General features: G+C 41.8%; 3 protein-coding genes across 6 annotated transcripts; 2 read left to right on the forward strand and 1 right to left on the reverse strand.

Annotated features, from left to right (window-relative positions):
- The first annotated feature begins 20 nt into the window (after positions 1-20).
- Positions 21-10631, forward strand: LOC146504433 (uncharacterized). The gene is made up of 6 exons (XM_085131564.1): positions 21-187; positions 2412-2452; positions 2547-2616; positions 2731-2796; positions 2925-3973; positions 4726-10631. Exons 1-6 carry the CDS (start codon positions 142-144, stop codon positions 4792-4794), a joined length of 1341 nt encoding a protein of 446 aa, XP_084987690.1. The 5' UTR covers positions 21-141; the 3' UTR covers positions 4795-10631.
- On the reverse strand, positions 4575-11337 carry LOC146504434 (inositol-tetrakisphosphate 1-kinase-like). Of its 4 annotated transcripts, none has more exons than XM_085131565.1 (10): positions 11040-11337; positions 10867-10891; positions 8410-8532; positions 8101-8218; positions 7912-8013; positions 7706-7746; positions 7419-7584; positions 7111-7178; positions 6863-7025; positions 4575-6788 (listed from the first exon to the last, which is right to left on the reverse strand). In XM_085131565.1, exons 1-10 carry the CDS (start codon positions 11243-11245, stop codon positions 6649-6651), a joined length of 1152 nt encoding a protein of 383 aa, XP_084987691.1. In that variant the 5' UTR covers positions 11246-11337; the 3' UTR covers positions 4575-6648. The 4 variants fall into 4 exon arrangements, with proteins under 4 accessions (XP_084987691.1, XP_084987694.1, XP_084987692.1 ...); XM_085131568.1 differs by having other exon boundaries at positions 11036-11283; XM_085131566.1 differs by lacking the exon at positions 10867-10891 and having other exon boundaries at positions 11036-11337.
- A 69-nt stretch (positions 11338-11406) lies between these two features.
- LOC146504435 (proteasome subunit alpha type-6-like) lies at positions 11407-18859 on the forward strand. Its single transcript, XM_085131573.1, has 7 exons — positions 11407-11627; positions 12141-12235; positions 13176-13257; positions 13421-13576; positions 14682-14860; positions 17960-18054; positions 18343-18859. The coding sequence occupies exons 1-7, from the start codon at positions 11552-11554 to the stop codon at positions 18398-18400; spliced, it is 741 nt and encodes a 246-aa protein (XP_084987699.1). The 5' UTR covers positions 11407-11551; the 3' UTR covers positions 18401-18859.
- Positions 18860-22152: the final 3293 nt, after the last annotated feature.

Raw genomic sequence — 22152 nt, forward strand, 5'->3', positions numbered from 1 at the left:
CGGTCACCTGACACCACACACACACACACACACAGGACTGTGCTCCGCGGCTCGGCTCCACCTCGCTCGGCGGGTGTGTGAAGAAGATCCAGCCCGTTATTTCAAGGTTATCTCCTGCAGGAGCCTCACTTCCCGGATCCTATGGGAATTCTGATAACCGCGGTGTTTCTCTGGGCTGTCGTCGGAGGTAAGTGTTCATCATATCCATTAAACACACACACTGTGTGCATGCAGAGCGCTTTTAGTGTGAAGTGGCGGCAAAAAATTGGCAAGCTAAGCCGAAGACGACCCAGTTCTTTACACGCTACTACCTCAGCTATTCTTTTTACCGCCATGGAGCCGGCTTTGTGATAGAAACAGACACAATAAACGCGTTTTAGCGCTACTTTGTGGCGCAGACTGGCGCTTTATGCTAACCTAATGGCGGAATCCGCAGGGGTTTAAGACTAATAGGCTAAACAGGAGCGTTGTTACATAATTTGTTGTGCGCCCACCTTTGTGTTTGTGTGCCTGTGGGGCGATGCTGCTTCTGCCCGTAGACACATTTCATACACAGAGGAGTATTTCAGTGTTTAGGGACTCCCTGCTTTGTCCGCTACAAATCCAAATGGAAAAAGCTCCGCGCGCAGGTGAGCGGAACAGCGCACACGTGCGCGTGATGCTCAGCTGCACGCGCCAGCCGCTGCGAGAGCCAGCGTAATCAATTATAACAGACCGCGTGCGGGGTGTGAGAACCAGGGGGAAGCGTGCATCACACACACGCGCGCGCGTGTCTGCAGAGGCGCACAGCTCTGTCAGTAACCTATAGAGGATACTACAAGCTGTGGGTTAGAGTTGTGTCGCAGTGTGTGAGGGCAATAACCCCACCCTAACACTATACAACCAAATCTATTATTACATTAAAATGGATATAAAATACTCCTGAATGCAACTGCCGCTCGACATCGGTCAAAGCCGACACTCCATGTTGCGCATCCTTCAACCCCCCATAATGAATGCACCTATTCCTGATGCAGACAGACATTTTGGGGCTTGTTGTACAGCTCGTGTACTCCACTAATTTGACTTGGACACGTGATGTATTCGTTTCTGAGCGGACAAGCCGATATAAAGCCAGATCAGTGATAATTATGGCGCTGGGGTGTCCCAGCTTTCACACACACACACACACACACACACACACGCGCGCACACACACACTTCGTCATCACATGGACATGCAGACTGTTAAAAGGCCAAACTGTAGGCAGCTCACGTGTCTGCGAGGGGACACCAGTGGTATCAGCTGGTCCCGTATTGATCCTGCACTGATCGGGCTGCGAGCTGCGATCCCACAGAGCCCAGATAAAAGTCAGAGCTTTGATTTTCCTCAGTGTCTTTTATTATTTATAATTATTTGTGAATACATAACATTTGAAGTCATGTTTGATGAAGTGAACCTTTATGGAGTCTTTCGAACAAAACCGTTGTTGTTAGTTGATAGACACAATCAAAGTGAAGTGAATTGCGCATGGTTTTAATAAATAAGCTGATGAGAAACAGTAAGAAAACAAAACAACTGTTGATTTCCATTATGTGACTCAGAGATATATATATTTTTTGTAGATGTGAGTAATTCCTTAGAAACTTCCTTAGAGAAATTCTCCTTTGTGTATTTTGGGTGGCATGTTAGTGTGGTATGCTTGGCAGTGGTGGTTTTGGAAGAAAAATGCACTTCATGCTAATAGAAGTACACGCTCATTAGGCATTTTAAGTCAGTCAAAATATTATGACAGTTAAAAACTTATTTATTTTTACCTTTTTATGTCAGGGGCCCAGACTTGATGATATTTACCTTTATTTATGCATGATTTTCTTCATAATTGTGATGGCGAAGTACCACTAAAAACAGAAAACAATCTTGTAAAGTAAAGCTAACATGTGCGATGACATTTGTAAACAAAGAGTGAATAAAGCTGCTGGAACTGAGCAGCATCACGTCTCACACTTCAAACAGTCTCGCTCCCGGTGCGCAATAATGAAGGAGAGGGTTGCAGGCTGCAGGATGAACATGTCCTCGCTAGATGCAGTGTATCACCGTGAGGAAAAGGCACCGGCAGAGCAGCTTAGTGTGCCTTTAATGACATGCTGGCTTGCGTGGTATTGGTGACTGATTTAACCCGGGTGGGAAACGACCTTGTGAGCTAAAGCTTCTGGGAACGACTGCATCCTGGAGTGCGAGAGAGAAGGGGGGCCTGGGAGTTAAGCACATTAACAAGGGAACAGCTCCACCTACGCTCGCACAGAGCAAACGGTTGGAAAGTAAACAAACTACTTCATCTGTGGTGCAAGGTTTCAGCTCCTTTTACTAATAGAAAACTGCTGATTACATTGATTTTTCACTCTGCGTGTCTGTCTGTGTTTGTGTTTCAGTGGGAAGCCGGCCAGTAATCTCACCCCTTAATGATGCAAAGGTGAGGAACAAGACTTTATTTTTGAATTTCATCCATCAGTCTGCTGCTTTTTAATTACTCAACTGTAAAATATGTGTGTGTATTGTACCATTAGGTTGAATGTATTATTCAGGAGACACTGAATGAAGATGGGTCACCACATGATTGTGGCCCACAGCTAGCAGGTAGGTAACCAATTAGCTGTTCTTAAGAGATCAGATGGTGTCATGCAGGGTTTGGTGTGTGCGGTTTGATTGCACGGTGATTAGGCTCGCTTGTGTCTAATTGGTTTTTTGCAGATGAACTTGATGAGGTGCACAGGCATCAGGGTCTTCTCAGGGAGCTGCAGAAACTGGCTGATGATGGTACACATGAATTCACACTGCCTCAGTCTGATGTTGTTTTTAAGATATTACTACTAAAAAACCCATAAAACATGGGCACTTATATTTGTTGTCTTTTTTATGTCACACTGACTGTTTCCATTTTTCAGAGAGAGATAAGGAGCATGATGATGAACGGCAGCGGTACGAGTACAATCTGGCCAATGATGAAAAGGATGAGAATGACTTCGAGGAGACGGACGAGGACGAGAGAGATCTGAGCAACCTCGCAAAGGAGACAGAGGGAGAGGAAGAAGACAAAACAGAGGATGATGACACCAAGGAGAAGGTGATGGAGGAGCCGCGCATTGAAGACAGAGAGAGGGATGACGAGGAGGAACGAGCCAAGGAGCTCGAGGAGCTGCTTGCCGAAGAGCTCGCCAAGAAAGGCAAGGAGGAGAGAAATGACGAAGAGCTCAAAGAGCTGCTGAAGGAGCTTAAAAAGAAGAGGTATGAGGCGGTGAAGGAGAGAGAGATCCAGAAAGGCGCTGGGACGGAGCACAAGGACAAGGTGGAGGACAAGAAGAAGGAGCAGCAGGACAAAGAAAAGAAGGAGGAAATGGTGGAGGACTTGGAGAAGCAGAGGCTCGAGGAGAGGAGGAAGAATGAGGTGGAACTGATGGTGGAGAAAGAGAAGGTGGAAAAAGAGTTGAAGGAGCTGCTCAAGGAGCAGGACAGCAAGGGCAAGCCAGAGCAGGAGAGGGAGAGGAAGGAGAAGCAAGAGGAGCTGGATGAACTCGTCAGGAAGATGAAACGGGCGCAGGAGGAGGAACAGGAGGAGGTGCAGGGCAAGGAGAAAGAGGAAGACGAGGATCAAAAGACGGGGGAAGAGAAGAAGGAGGACAGTGAGAAGAAGAAGGAGGAGGGCGAGGAAGGAGACAAAGAGCCCAACTCTGAGAAAACAGAGAGTGGATTTAAGAAGGAAGAGGCAGCAAAGGAGGTGGAGGTGAAGGAGCCCCAGCAGAAGAGAGTGATGGAGAAAGCGAGCGATGAGGCTACACGGCAGTTTGAGCGGGAGCGGTACAAGGGTGAGGAGGAGGAGGATGGAAACGGGGAGGACGAGGAAGATGAGGATGAATATGTCAGGGAGGATGAGGAGGGGCAGCAGGAGGAGGAAGACAATGAGGGTGAAGAGGAGGATGAAGAAGATGAAGGAGAAGTAAGTTAGAACAATTAATGGGTACATTCAGGCTTAACTGCAGATTACAGTGTAATTATACTGTAGTTACTTGGTAGTTATTGGGATGGAACCCATAGATTCACGATATCATCCTTGGTGATGTAGTATCGATAAAGGGACACCAAATAACGACATTTTATTAAATAAATTAAAATTCTCTGGGAATACCAGAACCAAAAGGGGTCATGTGACCTGGCAGGAGGCAACCTTGATAATCTCATTTTTAATCACATAAATCAATAAATAAATAACTGAAGTAAGATAACTTTTTTAATTGGCTAAAACAAATACTGACAAAGATTAAATCTGAGGACATTACATGCGGTTAAAAAAAGGTGATAAATCACAATGTTACTGTAATATTCAGTATATCACAAAGTAAAAGATTTTACACTTACAAAATCAAACATGAAGCATTAAGAGCAATACATCCGAGTGAAATGCAACTGAAATATATAAAATCAGTGGTTTATGTATTCAAACAATTAATCATTAAGGTAAATATGCTTGGTATTTAGTCGGTGTATACAAGTCAATTTAATTTGACCAGACTCCATTAAATGGAACATTTATTATTGCATGTTTTTTTTTTTTGGTTTTTTTGGGGGGGGGTCCTCTTGTTACATTGACAGTGGTTTGGGATAGTTGAAAAATATGCTTTCTCTTATCTTGTCTGCTCAAATTACAAATGCACTGATTCCAGGCTTGTGCAACTGTTTTTTAATGTGCAGGAGCTGCTGGAGATTGAAGCAGAGCTGCGCAAAGTGGCTGCAGAGCTGAGGGAACTTCGCAGAGGATAAGACACCCATAACCCACACGCACAGCAGAATGACAAAACCCCTTTGTTGCATTCACAGTCACACATTCGGCTCACACACTTTCCATTTAACAGCCTTCAAATCCCTTCAACACTCAGAGGAATCTGTAAATGGACATTAGTGCAAAGTGTACATACTGTTGGTTCATCTCTGCTTTTAGATTGCCTGGAGGGAAAAAGAATACTCTTGTTTTCTTCTCTTTTGGTCATTTGGATGTGTTTTCGTGTTGAAGAAAAAGACGTAGTTTTCCCAGAGAATCTGAAAGCTCGTGCTCATCACCGTTGCCCCTGTCTTCTCGAGTATCTGTAAATAACGTGCGTGAGGTAGACAGGCGATAGATGCAATAGCATTTCAGCACTTTCATTCAGATGTTAGTTTGATTGCAGATTGTCAGCCACGAAGAGTCACGATCATAGCAATCAGCGCTTCTTTTACTCTGAAGGTTTCATCTTTGATGGCGTGTTCTTGTTTGGGGGAAAAAAAATACAGTTTCCCTATTATAAGTAGTTAGTGTATTTTAATATACAGTATATTTTGTGCAATAACTGATAACTGTGTGTACCCTGCTGTTCCGACTGTTAACATTACTGCTGATATTTGTACCCAGGAGGAAGTCGTTATCTCCTCTTCATTTCTTTGGCGACTTAAGTAGAAATGAGGATTGTTTGTTTCATTTGGCGCACGCACTGTTACAGCCAGACTGTTCGCGACGAACCGGGGTGACACGAGCGAAACACACACTTGCACGTACATCACACGTTAAGTTTGTCTTTTGCCTGGTTGATCGTGTGGCAGAAGGAGGTGATGTACTTACAGCTTACAAGGTCTAAAAGTGTCACCTCAGGTTTCTCAGCCAGCTTTGCACTCTTATCTTAACAAGCCAAGGAGGAGCTGAAGGAAGGAGGAGAGGAAACACTAAAGCCATTTGTTGTCTTTTTGGTAACAGTGACACCGACAATAACGTCGATAAATACTAGGTAGTGTTACATCCCAGTTTTAATGGCTGTCATGTCATTTGTGTAAATATCAGATATGTGGTCTGTAAGCCAAGGTCATAGGAAATATGAAGCAACACCGCCCCCAAGAGGACACTGGGCAGATATGCACTTAGTGCAGGATTAACAGGGTTGCTACTGGAGGCCCACTTAGTGCAATAACACAGTATAGACTAGAGCACACGCGAATGCAATAATTAGCCAAATACTGAATTATTTAATGTATTTTAATATGTAATCAAAGTGCATCATGTGGTACTCGTATACAAATATTTCTCTTTTTTCTACAAGGCCGAGATTTACGATACGTTTATGTATTTGAACACTGGCCGAGCCGACGGTCAACTTGTGTAAACACGTGGTAATAATACACGTTATGAATCAACACTGACGATGTTATAGCAATCTATTCCAAAGAGGAGATGCTTGTTCGCTCAAAGGTTAATCAACATGAATGTACTGTAGTTCCTTTTTCTATAGAAATACAAAATGAATCTCGCAAACCAGCAGGATCACTGCAGGAAACGTCTGTGGGGAGGTGACGCATAGAGCATAGAGGACATATGACACAATATGGAAAAAAGTGATTAAAAAAGGCATTTGTAATATTACTGGCCAATCAGAGTGCTGTATTTTGTGCCTGCTGTATCTTCTTCTATGCTACCTGTCAATCAATAAACAGAAAAGTATACTCAAGTACTGTAGGGTGCCTTTTTTTTTGCTTGTCTGTTGACCTTAACAGAGCAGAGACAATTACCAGGTCAAAGTAATTAGTGTGTTTTGCAGAGGATAAAGTTCGGGATCAAGTTTTGCTTATCCTTTTGATGAAACCAATCCGTGATCAACTCCTGGGGTGACAAACACCCACCGTTTCCTCAGAGGTACCACCTGTAGTGTGCGAACCAGCAGCGGCGTGTTTGTCCAACACTGACTGGATGTGGCTGAGCAGAGAGGAGAAAAACTGAGGCATGCCCTCGTAGCCTAGCAGAGAAAAGAGCGCGTCAGAAAACGACAGAGTCTTCCTGTGTGTAAGTCACGGTGTACTCCGGCACTACCTGGGAAAATGTTGATGTCGATGACGGTGAGCGCGTGCGTTCCTATGTTGACGATGACGTCCACGCCAAACAGGGCCATGCCGAGCTGAGCTCGAAGCTCCTTGACGAGGGCGGCCACAACATCTGAGCTGGGAGAAGGCGGGTCCACCATATGTTCATCCACCTTAGAATATGAGACGTGGCATTTAATGGTGGACATGAGCAGCATTTGACCTGTTGCTTTAAACTAAGTCTGAAATATTACTCACAGACGTGAGATTAGAGTTCGACTCTGGTTTGGACACCTTTTGGCTGTTGAAGAAGATGGTCTTCCTGTCTGCAGGCAGGGAGAAAGAGAAACAGTTATACAGAAAGCAAAACTAGGTGATAACAGTGGCACAAGATAGTAAAAGTAGTAGAGAAAATGAAATGCTGGAACTCAAAAGGAAGGGACACAAAATGAAAGGAAAAGCAAGAAAGGTAAGGGCGATGCAAGTGAGTTTAAAAAAAAAGTTAAATGATAAAAGACGGGAAAGACGAGAAAGACGAAAGGAATATTGGCGGGGTGGAAACTGACCACAGGGGCCGGAGGGAAAGTTCTTGATAGAGGGTCTCTCTACGCAGCAGTGCTTGTCTCCTACCACAAACACTTTGTACAAAACGGCTCCGTGGTTCACAAAACTCTGAAGCACACAGGGAGGATGGATATCAGCCAGACTGGCTGCACTGAAGAGCAGACACATCTGCAGCACATGGAGACCACATGAGATTAAGAAATGGAAACTTACAAGAATACATTTTACAGTTAGTAGTTAGTAGATATCAAGTGGGATTTTGCGAGGCAGGAAAAACCAAATCAGCTACCTCATGTGAATATGAGCCGTGTGCCACTCTGGTTTTACAAACTGAGGTGAGGAAAAGAGGAAGTGTTTGTGTGTTAGTATTTTATTTTTATAAAACTGAATTGCATGGCACCTCCAGGCTTCACTCACACACACACATGCATGCATGCACACAAAGACACATATAATAAGTAAGAAATGTGGAGGACAGACATTAAGTGAACTGACTGAGAGGAAATGTTAGGCCCTGTCTTATCACAGCCTGCTGAATGGATGACAGGTCACTGCCACTGTGGACCTCGAGGCATGGGGGACTGCAGATACGCCAGTCTGACAAACAAAGAAGAATGAGTAACTGTTAATATCTGCGATTGAGCTGTAAGCTGTGTTACCGTTGGGCTAAGAAGCTGCAGTCACCTCGGAGTGAACTGTTCAGTTGGCTCATTATCCGACACGAGACAAAGCGGTCTAATAGTTTAGACATGGCAGGCAGGGGATCCAGCAGCACTGTGTCAGGATGAGCTGAAACATAACTCTGTGGCGGGAAAGAGAGAGGAGTCACTAACTGCTCATTAATGAAAACGTCCAGCTGCACCATTATTATTAACACCCGAAATTAAAAGACTACACGCAGAGGGTACTGGAGTGTCCTCCGTCAGCAGCCCCAGATGAACACACAGTTTACTGGACTTGGAACATGAATAGTTTAAATAGGTGCAGCATTACCTGAAAGTTATCAAGGAGCTGCTGTGATTGGCTATCGTGCTCAGCTTCCACAATTACATCAGACAGCTTGTGAAGGATGATGTCAAAGGGTCCCTGAGGGCCCAGGGGCTGAGTGAGATCAATCTACAATAGAAAAAAAAAATGTACAGGCTATGTTGATGGACTTCTTTTAATATAGAATTTTCTACTTTTTATTACAAGCTTCATTATCTTATTCTTTAATCCCAGTTTGGATTAGTGAGACAGACTCCCTCTCTACTTTTAGGACTAGACTTAAACTTTCCTTTTTCATGTAGTTAGGGCCGGATCGGGTGACCTTGAATCCTCCCTTTGTTACGCTGCAATAGACCTAGGCTGCTAGGGGCTTCCCATGATGCACTGAGTGTTTCTTCTTCAGTCTCTATATATATTTATACACATTTATAAACTCTGTTTTTAATCATTCATTATTAAAATCTCTGTCTTCCTCCCCTCACCCCCAACTGGTCTCACAGATGTCTGCCCCTCCCTGAGACTGGATCTGCAGGAAGTATCTTCCTTTTGAAAGCGAGTTTTTTCCCCTCCCACTGCCAGAAAGTGTTTGCTCACAGGTCGTCATTAGACTGTTGGGATTTTCTCTGTATTACAGTAGGGTGTTTCCCTTACAATATACAGCACCTTGAGGAAACTATTGCTGTGATTCGGTGCTATATAAATACAATTTTTTAAAATTGAACTGAACCCATTCGCACACATATCCATACCTTATAATGTTCACACACACACACTCCAATCAATGCACGAGGAGCAACTCAAGGTTCAGTATCTCGCTTGACATGCAGACTGGAGGAGCTGGGGCTCAAAGCACTAACTTTACAATTACCACATGACCCACCCACTAAACCTACAGACCCTGGCGCTCTCGGGCTGTCTCTAAACAACTGTGCTTATCTTTTAGGTCAAATCAGATTGGGTGTGCTCAGGGTGGTGCAGCTGTAAGCCATAATTTAGATGTAGCCAATCTATGCTGTAGGAGTTTAAAATAGCTAAATTCTCATATTATCACTCATATTATCTTCATTTGTGCAGTCTTGAAGTGTAATAAATGTACAGTTGCAAATGGCAGTTTGTTTTAGCACATGTAGCTGATCACTGCACCAATTAAGAAGAGATCATCTAAAAATATAGGAAGTCAAATTCTCAAATGGCTGAGCAGGAAAAACACAGGTGTTACTGTTAGCATTGATAATATCCCCATTCTGTCTATAACAGTGATAAAACAAGAATAAAGCTAATTTGAATATCGCCTCCCAAAAAGTGCGTGCTACAAGACATGATCAAATCTGTGTTATTACTTTAAGTCTGAAATCATTGCATATCCAACCGGTAGTCAGCAGCAAGGACAGCAGGGGTGTTTCTTTGAATTGTGGCCACTTTTCCTAGAACACTTGGAAACCTATGACCAAGCGCCTTGTCATAGGGGAGTAATCTGACTGAAGGTGAATGTTCTTGTGATTTGGTGCTATATAAATAAAACCAAATAGAAAATCAGCACTGTCTTTAAGACTTATAGGATTCGAGAAGAGAACAAAGAAAAAAAACAAAAGAGTTGACCTCTGGGGAACACCGTGTGACAGCTGTCTTGGCTTCAGGAGGGATTGGACGTTTTACAACCAAACCACGATAATTATGTACATTAGCAGGGCCTTGTCACTGGCACACCTACAGTCAATAGATTGCAACACAGTGATTCGTAATAACTTCCAGAAGCAAGGTCAACTGCATGACATCACACAGTATGTAAAAGGTTAAGACACCACATGAAATATATATAGACCTTGTTCGCGCAGTTCTTTTGATTTTCTGTTGGTATTGTTTCACACTTCGTTTTAAGCCACCAGCAAATCTTTCAGACAAGAAAAAAAGAGTCACTTCCTGATATCTGCTCCTGAAATCTAAATCACCATAAAACACACCCAGGTGGTTTTACACACCCATGCAGTAGTATATGAAGATATTTGCGTGCAGTTAAATGTCTGAACAGTTATGATCACGGATGGATTACAAGTTCACTACAAGCAGATTATGTGACTATGAGCGCATAGTGTTCCTAATCTAGTGTCACAGCTATCAAGCAAGTATGAAAACATCCATCTACCGTCACGCACTTACAAAGACATGCAATGCTAAGCATGTTCGCCCACACACACACAAACAATAAAGTTTTTAGCCTTTACACTTAATTTTTTTTTTTTAAATTTCCCCTAATTTGGGCTTTTACTCCTTGGAGTCTGACACAGCATCACTCACACACTGGCTTGTTCCACTCGTCTTAATTAAACTGTAATTATCAACACGAATACGTAACAAATAAAAAAAAAACTGGCCAGTCTTCAGCCAAGCATTTCACCTGACTCGCCATTGTGATTGCCAAATATTTAACACACAGCCAAGATTTTATGGGCGAAAAGAACTCACCTTTACCACTTCCACTCCATGGTCTCTGTAGGAAAAAATATTAAAATGCTTATAGTCTATTGTTATGTTGTTATGTTACACATAATGAACAAGACTATGCTGACAAATCATTCAGTATAGAGAATTTTACAGTTGAATAGCCTCATAGTAAAACAATAAGTACACTTACGCACAGAACTGTATGAACGCGTCCAGGTTCATCCTCCTGCGCTTCTTGTCGCTGAGCCAGCAGCCCACTCTGCGCTCTGACATCCGGACCCCTGCAGCCGAGGGACCGCACACGCGCACGGACAGACGATCCATTCATCCCTTCCCTCTGCCACTTCTGCTCGGGAGTGTCGAGTCCTCTCACTCTTTTATGGGGACAGTCATGAGTCATGGTTGTCCGAGTCCGCACGGGAGGAGCGAGGGGGCCAGTTTAACTGGAAAAGTCTCTGACTTCCTCGTTGCCGCTGCCATCCAATTAAAGCGGCCGGGGCTGGTCATGGAGCCGCTCTGAGCGAAAAACTGAAAGAGAAAGTAAAAATCCTGTCGGGGAAGTTACTCCATTAGCCTGCTTTCGCGGCAGTAGCACAGGCATATCATTTCCTATTATCTGACTCTTGTAAAACACACGAAGTATCGATTATTTGCGTGCTCATATAGACATATTAAGTAAAGTTCACCTGAGGTCACAAGGAGGAAGATGTCCCGAGGGTCCAACGCAGGTTTTGACCGACACATCACCATTTTTTCACCAGAGGGCCGCCTCTACCAAGTCGGTAAGGGACATTTTCTGTTGTGTGTTAGCTAACAGCAAACCCGGACCATGCCTAGTGTACAGTGCAGTAGCACAGTCATTACCAGGTGTGAGCTACCTGTTGCTGCTAATTGAAACAACACTACAAAAACATGATGGAGCAAAAGTAGCTAGCTTCTTCTGGTTTCGGTGCGGAGTACGGTTAGCGTCCAAGTTGAACACGTACTAGTTGCTATACCTGTTTTTACTCAAGCTTGAATGTTTATAACCTAGTTAAATTGCAATATGAATAACTGCACACAGTTAGTAGTTAGTTTGAGTTAGTTTTATTCTTTATATGTGCTTTTAGTGTTTGAAGTATCCCGAAAAGAGGAAAAATTAGTTCCTCTAAGTTGTTTTCATAACTATCATGGTGTACGTTGCGGGGGCAAACTCGGTGCCTTCCCCCTCATAAACTAAATAATCAGAATAAAAAAATAAAGGGGGCGGTTTATGTTGTTATTTTTTCTCATATGTGTCTTGTGCTGCGATGCAGAGTATGCCTTCAAAGCCATCTCTCAGAGCGGGTTGACCTCCGTTGGGATCCGGGGTAAGGACGCCTCGGTGGTGGTCACACAAAAGAAAGTTCCGGTAAGACCTCAAACGCGTCTCACTAGTGATGATGCTGATGCTGATGATGTGAGCTGAAGCCAAACAGTGAGGCCACTTATGACTCAAAGCATGTCAGCAAAAAGCTTGAATAAGATACCCTGTATATAACGCGATAGGGCCTCAAACACACCTTTTCGCATGTTTTTCATTCTCCCATGTCAGCTTCATCATCTAGTCACTGAAGTTATGGATGTTATGGAGTGTGCACGGATCCAGATATGATCCAGAAGACCCATTCATTTATCCAATTTAGGGTTACAGGAGGGCTGGAACTATGATAGGGTGAAAGGCAGGGTCTCTCGGAGACCACAAAGGCCCTCTGGAGAAAGGTTTTAATGCCAGACAAGACAAATATTGAGCTATTTGGCCACAATGCAAGAGGTGTGTTAGAGGAGTAAAGCTGCGGCTTTCAAACCTAAGAGCACTCACTGTATAAGCGGTCAAGCATAGTAGTTGTCTTAAGTTACCCTTGGGCTGTTTTGCTGTACCAGCACCCAAAGAACCAACCTCAGCCCTGTTGAAAATTTGTGGACTATGCTTCAGATGTCATGATGTTCCTAAAAACCAAAATAAATTAACTCTACCAATTCGAGCAGAAGGACTGGTCATATATCCAGCCAGAATTATACCAGAACCTTTTTGATGGCTACCAAAAGTGTCCAGCTTGCTAAGGCACATTTAACCAATGATTAGTGGGGGTGTCTGTATATAATTGATCCCATCTATAAATATTTCATACTATGTGAATTAGAGAAAAAGACCCTGGAAAAAGAACATCACAAAAAAAAAAGGAAAAAGGAAATTATCAGAAGCTCAAAGTGCTTAAAACCATCAGAGATGCATTTCATGAGTCTAAATTGTTACTTTGACAAAATACTGCAGTGTCTAGATTTATAAAGCTGGATATTTTTTCCTGCAGGATAAGCTGCTGGACTCTTCCACTGTGACCAACATGTTCAAACTAACACCTCGCATTGGCTGCGTGATGACCGGGCACAGTGGTATGTATACATCACTTAACAGCATGCGTTTCATTATGATTAATGTGTATGCTGTGCTGTCATAAATAATAATGAATAAATATGAGACGTGATGTATGTGTCGTTAAAGTGTTGATGTTCTTTTTGTGTGTAATTACACTCAAATCCTGTTGTTCCTGTGCAGCTGACAGTCGTTCCCAGGTTCACCGGGCCCGAGTGGAAGCTGGGGAATGGAAGTATAAATTTGGTTATGACATCACAGCAGACGTGTTGTGTCGCAGGTTGGCTGATATCTCTCAGGTGTACACGCAGAATGCTGAAATGAGACCTCTAGGCTGCTGTAAGTGGGCGCTTACGTGCATTTTTACATTTTATTTGCGTTAATATATAGATATAATTAATAGTTAAGACAGTTTAGTTTAAGGCACACATTAAAAACACATATAAGAGCTCACAAACAGTCATTAACCCTTTAAGCCCTACCATAGAACCAAGTCCGCCATAGCTTATATTGTATTTTTACATGCTGTAGAGCCACTTTTGGGAGCATTTCAAGTTGCTATACATCAATACAACCATTATAGCCCAAATTTTAATAATATGTATGCATTAAGTAAATAGAAATTACATAAATTGCAAGAAAGTGCAATAAACTACAAAAAAATTGAAAATAGTTTTTGTTTTTTTAACATATATTTCTAGTTAGAGAAATTTAAGAGCCTTATCCCTCAAAACTGTAAATACAAAAAAATTGCACAAAATAGTTTCCCACCACAGGAAATTTATTTTGAGTGTCTTCATAGTTTTATTTTTGAAATACACCAATTTTTATACACTGCAGGAAAAGCTAAAATATTATAGTGCAAAAAAGCAGCATATGCATCAAAATAAACTATTTCCAGCAGTGTAATATGAGTCCTAAGCATCCCAGAAACGACACAGAAAGTCATAAAGTCAAACTTAACTTTTAAAAACACCAGTATAGGCTCATTGAGGCCCTGATGGTAAAAAACTACATTTCTGCGAAAATGACGTCACTTCCGGTTTCGGGCAGGTAATGGCGGACATGCGATAGTTCACGCTGACGTAGGAAGTGTTATGAACAGCTGATCGGATCGGCAAAGTGTGTTTCTGGAATATTATTAATTTTTTGTTCCTGCAAGCGCTTTTTATGCCGTTTTTGCAAAGCTATATGTGGAAGGAAAACGTGACCTAGATCAAGCTGATGGCATAAGATGTAAGTACAACTCCTCCGGTTTCATATGCAAAAAAAAATTATTGCGCTAGCTTACATGGTTGCAGTTCTACAAGGATTTAAAAGTAGTTGCGCAAAACGGAGCGTGCCCGCTCTGACTGGTTTTAAAGGGTTAAAGACTGACTGCATGTGCACTGAATGTTCACAATCTGAAGGACGGCTGTCTTAAGTTGTCGCCGTGTGCTCCCAGGTATGATCATGGTGGCCATTGACCCCCAGCACGGTCCTGTCCTTTATAAATGCGACCCGGCAGGCTATTACTGTGGCTTCAGAGCCACGGCGGTTGGAGCCAAACAGACAGAGGCTAACAGCTACCTGGAGAAGAAGCTGAAAAAAAAGCCAGATCTGAACCATGACAGGACAGTGCAGGTAAAATGAAGCTTGATGAAAACACACTTTCTCTGAATTGTTGATGCGATGCCTCCAATTTTAGTCGAAAAGATGAGTTATGCGGTGGTGGTAAAAGCTGCTGGGTGGAATCAAAAGGATTGTCCTCCAACAGAAAGGCCAAGGTATACCAACAGTGTCCCTGAATAAAACACTGGATTCCCGTCTGTCGCTATACAGGATGTTTTTACATCCTGCAAAAGTCAGATCTGTGCCTTTATCACTGGTATAGTCATTGCCTTGAAATTATCTGCCTCACTTAGGATTAGATCATCATACATTGTTGAATTTGTTTTTCCTATACCTGCTCATTCCCAGAATAGCAGCCTCTGATGCACTTGGCCTTTTACCTTTGTTAGAATATCAACATCTCGGTGGTTGTATGTCAGTGAAGGAGAGGGTGTTGCATGTTTTCAGCATCTCTGATTGAGGTATGATTTACAAGAGGATGACCTGTGAGCAAACAGGTCAATGTGACAATGAACCATAGCAGTCTGTCCTTATAACAGTTTCACATTGCCATTCATGTGACTCTGAACTTACCTCATAAAGTGTGACAGTAACATGAACCCTGCTTACATGTCTCAGGTCATCTCACCTGTAAAGAATCACTGATGCTGGCCTTACACCAAATAACTCTCAGGCAATATCAGTGTCGAAGACAAATGTCTCGTGTCACGACAAAATATTGGCAGTTTTCTGTCATCTCGATTGTCTCAGTCAAAGCTGCCTTAAGTTGGTGTTGTTGTCATCTCCATATTCCATAGGAATCACCCACGTTTGATTCAGTCGTAAGTCTTTGGTCATGGCTCAGGCAAATCACTTTCATGAACATGGTTGACACCCAGTAGCTTCTCTTCCGTCAGTCTCATTCTCAGTGGCATCTTATGTATGCAGCTCCTTCTGTTTAATGCTCAGTTGTCCAGTATTGTGTGATATTGTCAAAGGCAATTTGGTTAATTGGAAATAATAACCCTGAAAAAAATTCCCAGTGTTTGCAAAATCTTACAATCTATGACTACAAACTTTCAGTCAAGACACAGCATCTCTAGATGCTTCAGAAGTGCTTTTAAAGTGTTCTAGTGTCTGGTCGGCATTATACACTTTGTGTGAGGATCGCTAAAACTGCCTGCTGAGTTGTCTATGGTGTATTTAACGACATACACTATATGGACAAAAGTGTTGGGCCGCACCTCTTAATCTTTGAATTCAAGTATTGCCAGTCCCATTGCCACATGTGTACAAAGTCATGCACCGAGCAATGCAGTCTGCCTTTACAATAGGGCTGCCACAAACGATTATTTTGAGTCGACTAGTCACCAATTATTTTTGCGATTAGTCGACTAATCAGATCATGCATCCATTGGACGTAAAACGTACAGCTTATTGCACCAGCAGCATCTGCTATTATATAACTATCATTAGTTTACAGCTTTAAGTGTTTAAGGTATGTGCTAACTAAAAATAAAGACAAGATGATAGTTTGTTAAATTTTAATGAAATCTGCAGGTTGTTTCAGCGAAGTTTAATAAACTCAGCCGTCTGCTCCTTGCTATCTAAAATATAACAGGACACCGGAGTATATTCTCGAGCATCTCACACTTCTGATAATCAGTTGTCTGCTTGAAGTTTATTCAGCTGTGTAAAAACTTTATTTCTCAGCCAAACCGATTTACTCAGGAACAAATAAAATACTAAAAAAGCCAAAGAATAACATTTTTAAGTTATCTAAGTGACTTATATTACATGTTTAACCTGAGTAGCGAAAGACGGCGGTGGGTTTAAAAAAGATTTGCCGGGAGTCCGGTGTTCTCATGGGCTCTAGTGAGCCTTGCCCCCGGCTAGCTATCAAGCTAGTGGGTAACAGACGTCTCCGAAAACGTCGGAGCGCTTTTGAAAATATGTGGTGTCTTGATAAACTGAGCAGATATTTGAGGTTTACACAGCTACATTCAGCTTGAAAATATGTTAAACTTTTTTTTTGTGACCCAAAAAGAATAATAAGAGTAATATTAAAACTAACTAGCTGCCGCCATTGTTGGAAACTGAGCTGGGCTCTGGGACAGAGCTTCTTCTTCTTCGGGGTTTAACGGCAGCTGGCATCCTTGTACATGCAGTGCTGCCATCTTCTGTTTGAGTCCGTTATTACACTCTTAAATCCTACTACTTATTCCTGCGTCTTTTGGGATCTTACAAAGCTTCAAACGACGCGTCGACTATTAAATTAGTCGTCGACGATTTTAATAGTTGACGTAATCGTGACTAGTCGACTAATCGTGGCAGCCCTACTTTAAAAGCATTTGTGAAAGAATGGCTCGTTGTAGAGAGCTTAAAGAATTTGAGTGTGGTACTTTAACAGGATGCCACCGTTGCAGAAATCTCTTCCCTCCTAGGTATTCCATGATCAGATCAAAGTTTGAGTTTTTAGAAACCATAGCAACTCAGCTTTCATATAGCGAGACCATGTAAAGTTACAGAGTGGGGTCTCTGAGTTCTGAGGCGCACAGCTGACTCAGTAACTGTAGAGGTTCAAACCTTCTCTGACATTAACGTCAACAGAAGAGTGTGCACTGGGAGCTTCACGGCCTGGTTTCTCTGTAGGTATAATGTGTAGGCCTGTACTTTAGTCCATATATTGTATCAGATGTGGTGGTACTTTTTCTTTTGTCCTGCTCCCTTTTTGTTCAGCCAGTGTCAACATTTAGAGTGGTTTAAACGTCAAATCTGACTTGGCCTTTAAAAACCTGAATACTAGTGGTCACCTGAGCACACCATAGAAGCAGGTGTAAACCATGATTTTGTTCATGATGTTGGAGTCAGGCCAGTTAACCAAGTGTAAACTGAACCAAGCCTGAAAATCGCCCAATGCCAGAGAATCAACCAGCATTCCTCAAAACTATTAAAACCTTTTGAATGACTTGCAATACAACCTGTGTTGTAGGAAAACACACCTGAAACAACATTTTCCTTTCGCCCTTCTCTCCTCTGTGCACCTTGTTAGTCTGTGAAGTTCTACACGAAAATCCTCTTTAATGTTCTGACTGAAGGATTTTTTCTGTATTTTCCGTTCTTTCTTTCCAGTTGGCCATTTCTTGTCTGTCCTCTGTCCTGTCAGTGGACTTCAAGGCCAGTGAGCTGGAGATCGGCGTAGTGACCAAAGACAAACCTAAGTTCAGGTAACTTCACACACTGGTTTCACCACATGGGTCATGACTGAGGTTCTGCTCTAGATTTTTACCCTGAAAGAAACGTGGCATTGTTTATTATTTTAGGTGCTTTTATTGCAAATACGAGTTCACTTTTTTGTTTTGGTTCATTCCATTTATATTGTTTGTCAGATGCTTTTTATTTTTTTGTCAGTCTGGTAATTATACAGGATTTGAATCTCTCTATTTTGAAGGACTTAACATGGCCATGTCTGACTTCTGTTCTTCCACTTTTCCTCCCTCCTCTCCTTCTGGCAGGACACTCTCTGGAGAAGAGATTGAAACCCACTTGGTTGCCATAGCAGAGCGGGAGTAGAGACACCCTTGCAAACATCGGTCTGTGATTTATCATAGTCTGCTATAGTCGGTGTGCTTGATTTAGTCTAATTTACCAATGCTGTTCCACTGTACACAACACTGTACACAATCGGTCACCTGCATGTCCAGACAGATTAATCAAGCGCACCTGATGAAGAAACTGTGCTAAAAAGGATCGATGCATGTTTGATTCATAGTGATAGGACACATATCTCCAGTGGGCTTTTTTAAAACAGTTCTGTATAGAGTAGTAATGCCATTTTTAAATTTTGATCTTGCACCTAAAGCGACTAGCTAAACTTTTGTTGGATGCTGGTTTGTGCATAATATTTATCATACAGCATTTTTTAGGACTGTATGTTTATAACAACACTCTCCAAAGATCATAATAAAACTGTCCCTGGGAGTCATACTTAATGCTTTTTAAGCAACTCACAATAAAACTGAATGCAAAGAAGACTGAGTAATGTCGTGTGTTGGTTTAACGTAAATGGATTAAGGAGATGTATTAATTTTGGCTTGTAGTTTGTACAGATATCTCAGTAAGGTGCAGTTATTCTTGTTGATCAGCTCTGTTTAGGTGACAGGTCACTTCAGTCTTTAAGTGGTCAAAGAGTCACACCTTATTCCATCAATCATGTCATCCTGGATTTGGACGTATTCATGAGCAAGAACTAAGAATCCAGGATTTAGACGGGGTAGAGTAATGAGGCCATTAGAAACATTCATGTGTTCATTTATGTTAGCTGCAGCTAAAGCAGATTTAATTTTAAAAAGCAATCACAGTTTATGAGGCTCTTGTGTTGAAATGTATGTGGCTTCTCTGCCTGTTATTCACTGTTGAATGTCCTGCGTTTCTTCTTGTGACCACTAGATGGCAGTGGTGCGCCTGCTTCCACCCTCCTCTGAGTATTTCATAAGAGAATTTGTTCTTCTTTGTACTTTTCTATTTACAGAAATCTATTTTGACTCTCGTAAACTATTACACTTCCAAGTCTTTGGGGATTGCGTGTCTGTATGTGTGTCACACTGCCAATCGTGCATTTCCACTTTGTTATTTGTCCCTTGTTGTGTGTCTTTCCAGTCCACCAGAAAGACACACTGTGACCCACCATTTACAAAATGTCACCTGGCAGTCTGAAAGGATAAGTGTTTCCGTGCTCAGCCACGCACGCACATATTCACTCTTAAAATGAACACTTAAAATGACAGAGAACAGCAGCGTGTTTATGCTTTTACTTTATTATTAGAAGCAGATTACATGAATATCCTGTTAGTTTACAGAAGTTAAACTGTGATCCTACATTATTAATAATGCTGATTCTCTCATTGACAACAATATTTATTACTTACCTGCCAAGTAGTTTCACAGTATTCACTGTCCTGAAATTGTCTTAAACAAATACTGTACCGTTGCAATATCTCTACGGTAGCCATGTGATGTTTCACATCATACACGTGTTTGTTCTGCACCAGTTTCCAGTAGTTTGTGTTTCATCTTGTTTGCTGTTTATGAGCTCTCTTTGCTCCTCGGCTCTGTCCTGTTTCCTTACTACCCCCCAACTGCCCTGCAGCCTGCTGAGGTCTCTTCTTTCCCACAGTCACCAAGTGGTCTGGGGGTTGTTCCATTCATTAGAATTTACATCTGATATTTCAGGCTCTTTACCTTACAGTGTAAAGCTCATAGAGATAACTGCTGTTGTGAACTGGTGCTATGTAATGTAACTTTACCAATGCCCTTCCAATAATACATTTTAAAGATAAGATTAATACTTTAAGGTCATTTGAAAGCTGACAGGACTGAGAAGAAGGATATTTAAAGACTAGATTCTCAATTTGTTTGCAGACACATTAAGGATTTAGACTGAGAGCATCAAAAAGCCCTGCTAGTCTTGTTAAAGCTCCTAGTGGTTGGAGCACGGTCCTAAGTTGCATTGATAGGCTTTAAGTGTCTCGCCTCCAATTACTTTATGGGAGCATTTTTGTACTTCTTAGATAACATAAGATTGTGTATAAAGGTATATGCGTTGGCACATAAACTCGTTTTAACCCCATGCCAACAGGATGGGAACAGTGCTGCAGTGTAGCATAAAGATTTGATATATATAGGTGTGTGTGTGTGTGTGTGTGTGTGTGTGTGTGTAAATTGTTCAGTTCAGTATTTTAACCAGTAAAACCAGCTGACTCTTCAACCCCCATTGCTGCATTGCATGCACAGGAACCTGGAAAAACACAGAACACAAAGAAGAACGCTGTCAGCACTGGCAGGTTCACAGTTTACATAAATGCAGACAGACATGAAAAAGTCTCCACCAATAAAAGTGTTGAACTCGTAGATATGCTAGCTATACTTAGTGGATCCACATCGCAAAAGTAGTTGGAGTACTGGAACCTTTACATGTTCCAGTCCCTGGTTTTTAGATACTTTATTCTGGCAGAAACATTGTCTGTTACAGCCATGGACTGTATACAAAAGATGGACATGGCCACCATAAAGCAGACAGAGAAGCCACTGCATGCTGATTAGCTAGCAATTTGTCAAACACAGTGAAGCATATCCTGCTTTATCCTCCTTTTTTACTTTAATTAAGTCTGTGATTAGCACATAAAACATTTTGTTATATAATATATGATTTGGAACTAGCAATTGAGGTAACGACTAATTAAAACGTGTTTTAACACGTGGGGTAGTTGTAGCTCAGGTGGTAGAGCAGGTCATCTACTGATCGGAAGGTTGGTGGTTCAATTCCTGGCTTCCCCTAGTCTGCATGCCAAATATCCTTGGGCAAGATACTAACCCCAAATTGCTCTCCGATGCATCCATCGGAGTATGAATGTGTGTGAATGTTAGCTATAAAGCACTTAGAAAGATGTGCTTGTGCGAATGGGTCTGAATGGGTGAATGCACAAGTTGTGTAAAGCGCTTTGAGTGCTCAGATGAGTAGAAAAGCGCTATATAAGAACCAGTCCATTTACCATTTACTGAGATCAAACAGCAAGAAAACTGAAGGGATGTTCTCCCCTAGACCTCTACACAATTGGACTCAAGTTACACCCATTCTGGCTTTTAAAAGAACAGATCTATGTCACTTTTCAGAGCTGGTAGCATTGTCCATCTTTTATATACAGTCTATAACTAGCTGGAAAAGCACAGGGGTTATATAACAGCAATGTGAATGGTCTCTTCATTTAAGTTTCAAACTGCAGTAACAAAATATCTTTAATGAAAAAGACCAATCTGTGCTTGAGATTAATTTAGGGATTACCACACAGTAGGACAGAGGAAGGTGGAAAGGGAGGTCTTATTTTAAGCTGTTTTAAAATTAATTACAGTAGAAGATGTAAGTGAAGCTTTTTATGGGAAAAGGAGACATGACAGAAATTTTACAGGATTGGAAAGAAAAAATAAAGTGGATCTTTAAATTTGAAAAAACAAAGACTTTGTAATGGAAAACAAATATCACCACACACAATTAACTATAAGACCGCTCCCCTTTCATTTTCTTATGGTGTATTATTGAATACTAGATGTTTTATAAAACTTTAAGAATAATTAAACAGTTAATTTATATATGTGTGTGTTTTCATAAACAGCTTTATAGTTTTTTTTTTCTCTCTTAAGGTCCTACCCCTGCCCACTGCTATCAAGACCTGCTCGTCTTATTCTATGGTGTATTTAACGAAGTGGTGCCTTTTTAATTTTTGAATTGATTTGTACTCAGATGCCCCTAAGTATCTTTTCCCATGTCC

Source organism: Neolamprologus multifasciatus, chromosome 14 (assembly GCF_963576455.1).
Source record: "Neolamprologus multifasciatus chromosome 14, fNeoMul1.2, whole genome shotgun sequence".
Taxonomy (NCBI): Eukaryota; Metazoa; Chordata; class Actinopteri; order Cichliformes; family Cichlidae; genus Neolamprologus; species Neolamprologus multifasciatus.

Bases quoted from the DNA above. Each gene is read 5' to 3' on its own strand.
- LOC146504433 (XM_085131564.1), top strand. From the start codon at position 142: ATGGGAATTCTGATAACCGCGGTGTTTCTCTGGGCTGTCGTCGGAG. The intron at 2,453-2,546 runs GTGAGGAACAAG...TTGTACCATTAG, and splicing joins CACCCCTTAATGATGCAAAG to GTTGAATGTATTATTCAGGA. The intron at 3,974-4,725 runs GTAAGTTAGAAC...TTTAATGTGCAG, and splicing joins ATGAAGAAGATGAAGGAGAA to GAGCTGCTGGAGATTGAAGC.
- LOC146504434 (XM_085131565.1), bottom strand. From the start codon at position 11,245: ATGACTCATGACTGTCCCCATAAAAGAGTGAGAGGACTCGACACTCCC. The intron at 8,533-10,866 runs GTGAGTTCTTTT...TTTCTATTGTAG, and splicing joins ATGGAGTGGAAGTGGTAAAG to ATTGATCTCACTCAGCCCCT. The intron at 7,747-7,911 runs GTCAGTTCACTT...TCCTCACCTCAG, and splicing joins GGGCCTAACATTTCCTCTCA to TTTGTAAAACCAGAGTGGCA.
- LOC146504435 (XM_085131573.1), top strand. From the start codon at position 11,552: ATGTCCCGAGGGTCCAACGCAGGTTTTGACCGACACATCACCATTTTT. The intron at 12,236-13,175 runs GTAAGACCTCAA...TTTTTCCTGCAG, and splicing joins TCACACAAAAGAAAGTTCCG to GATAAGCTGCTGGACTCTTC. The intron at 18,055-18,342 runs GTAACTTCACAC...TCCTTCTGGCAG, and splicing joins AAAGACAAACCTAAGTTCAG to GACACTCTCTGGAGAAGAGA.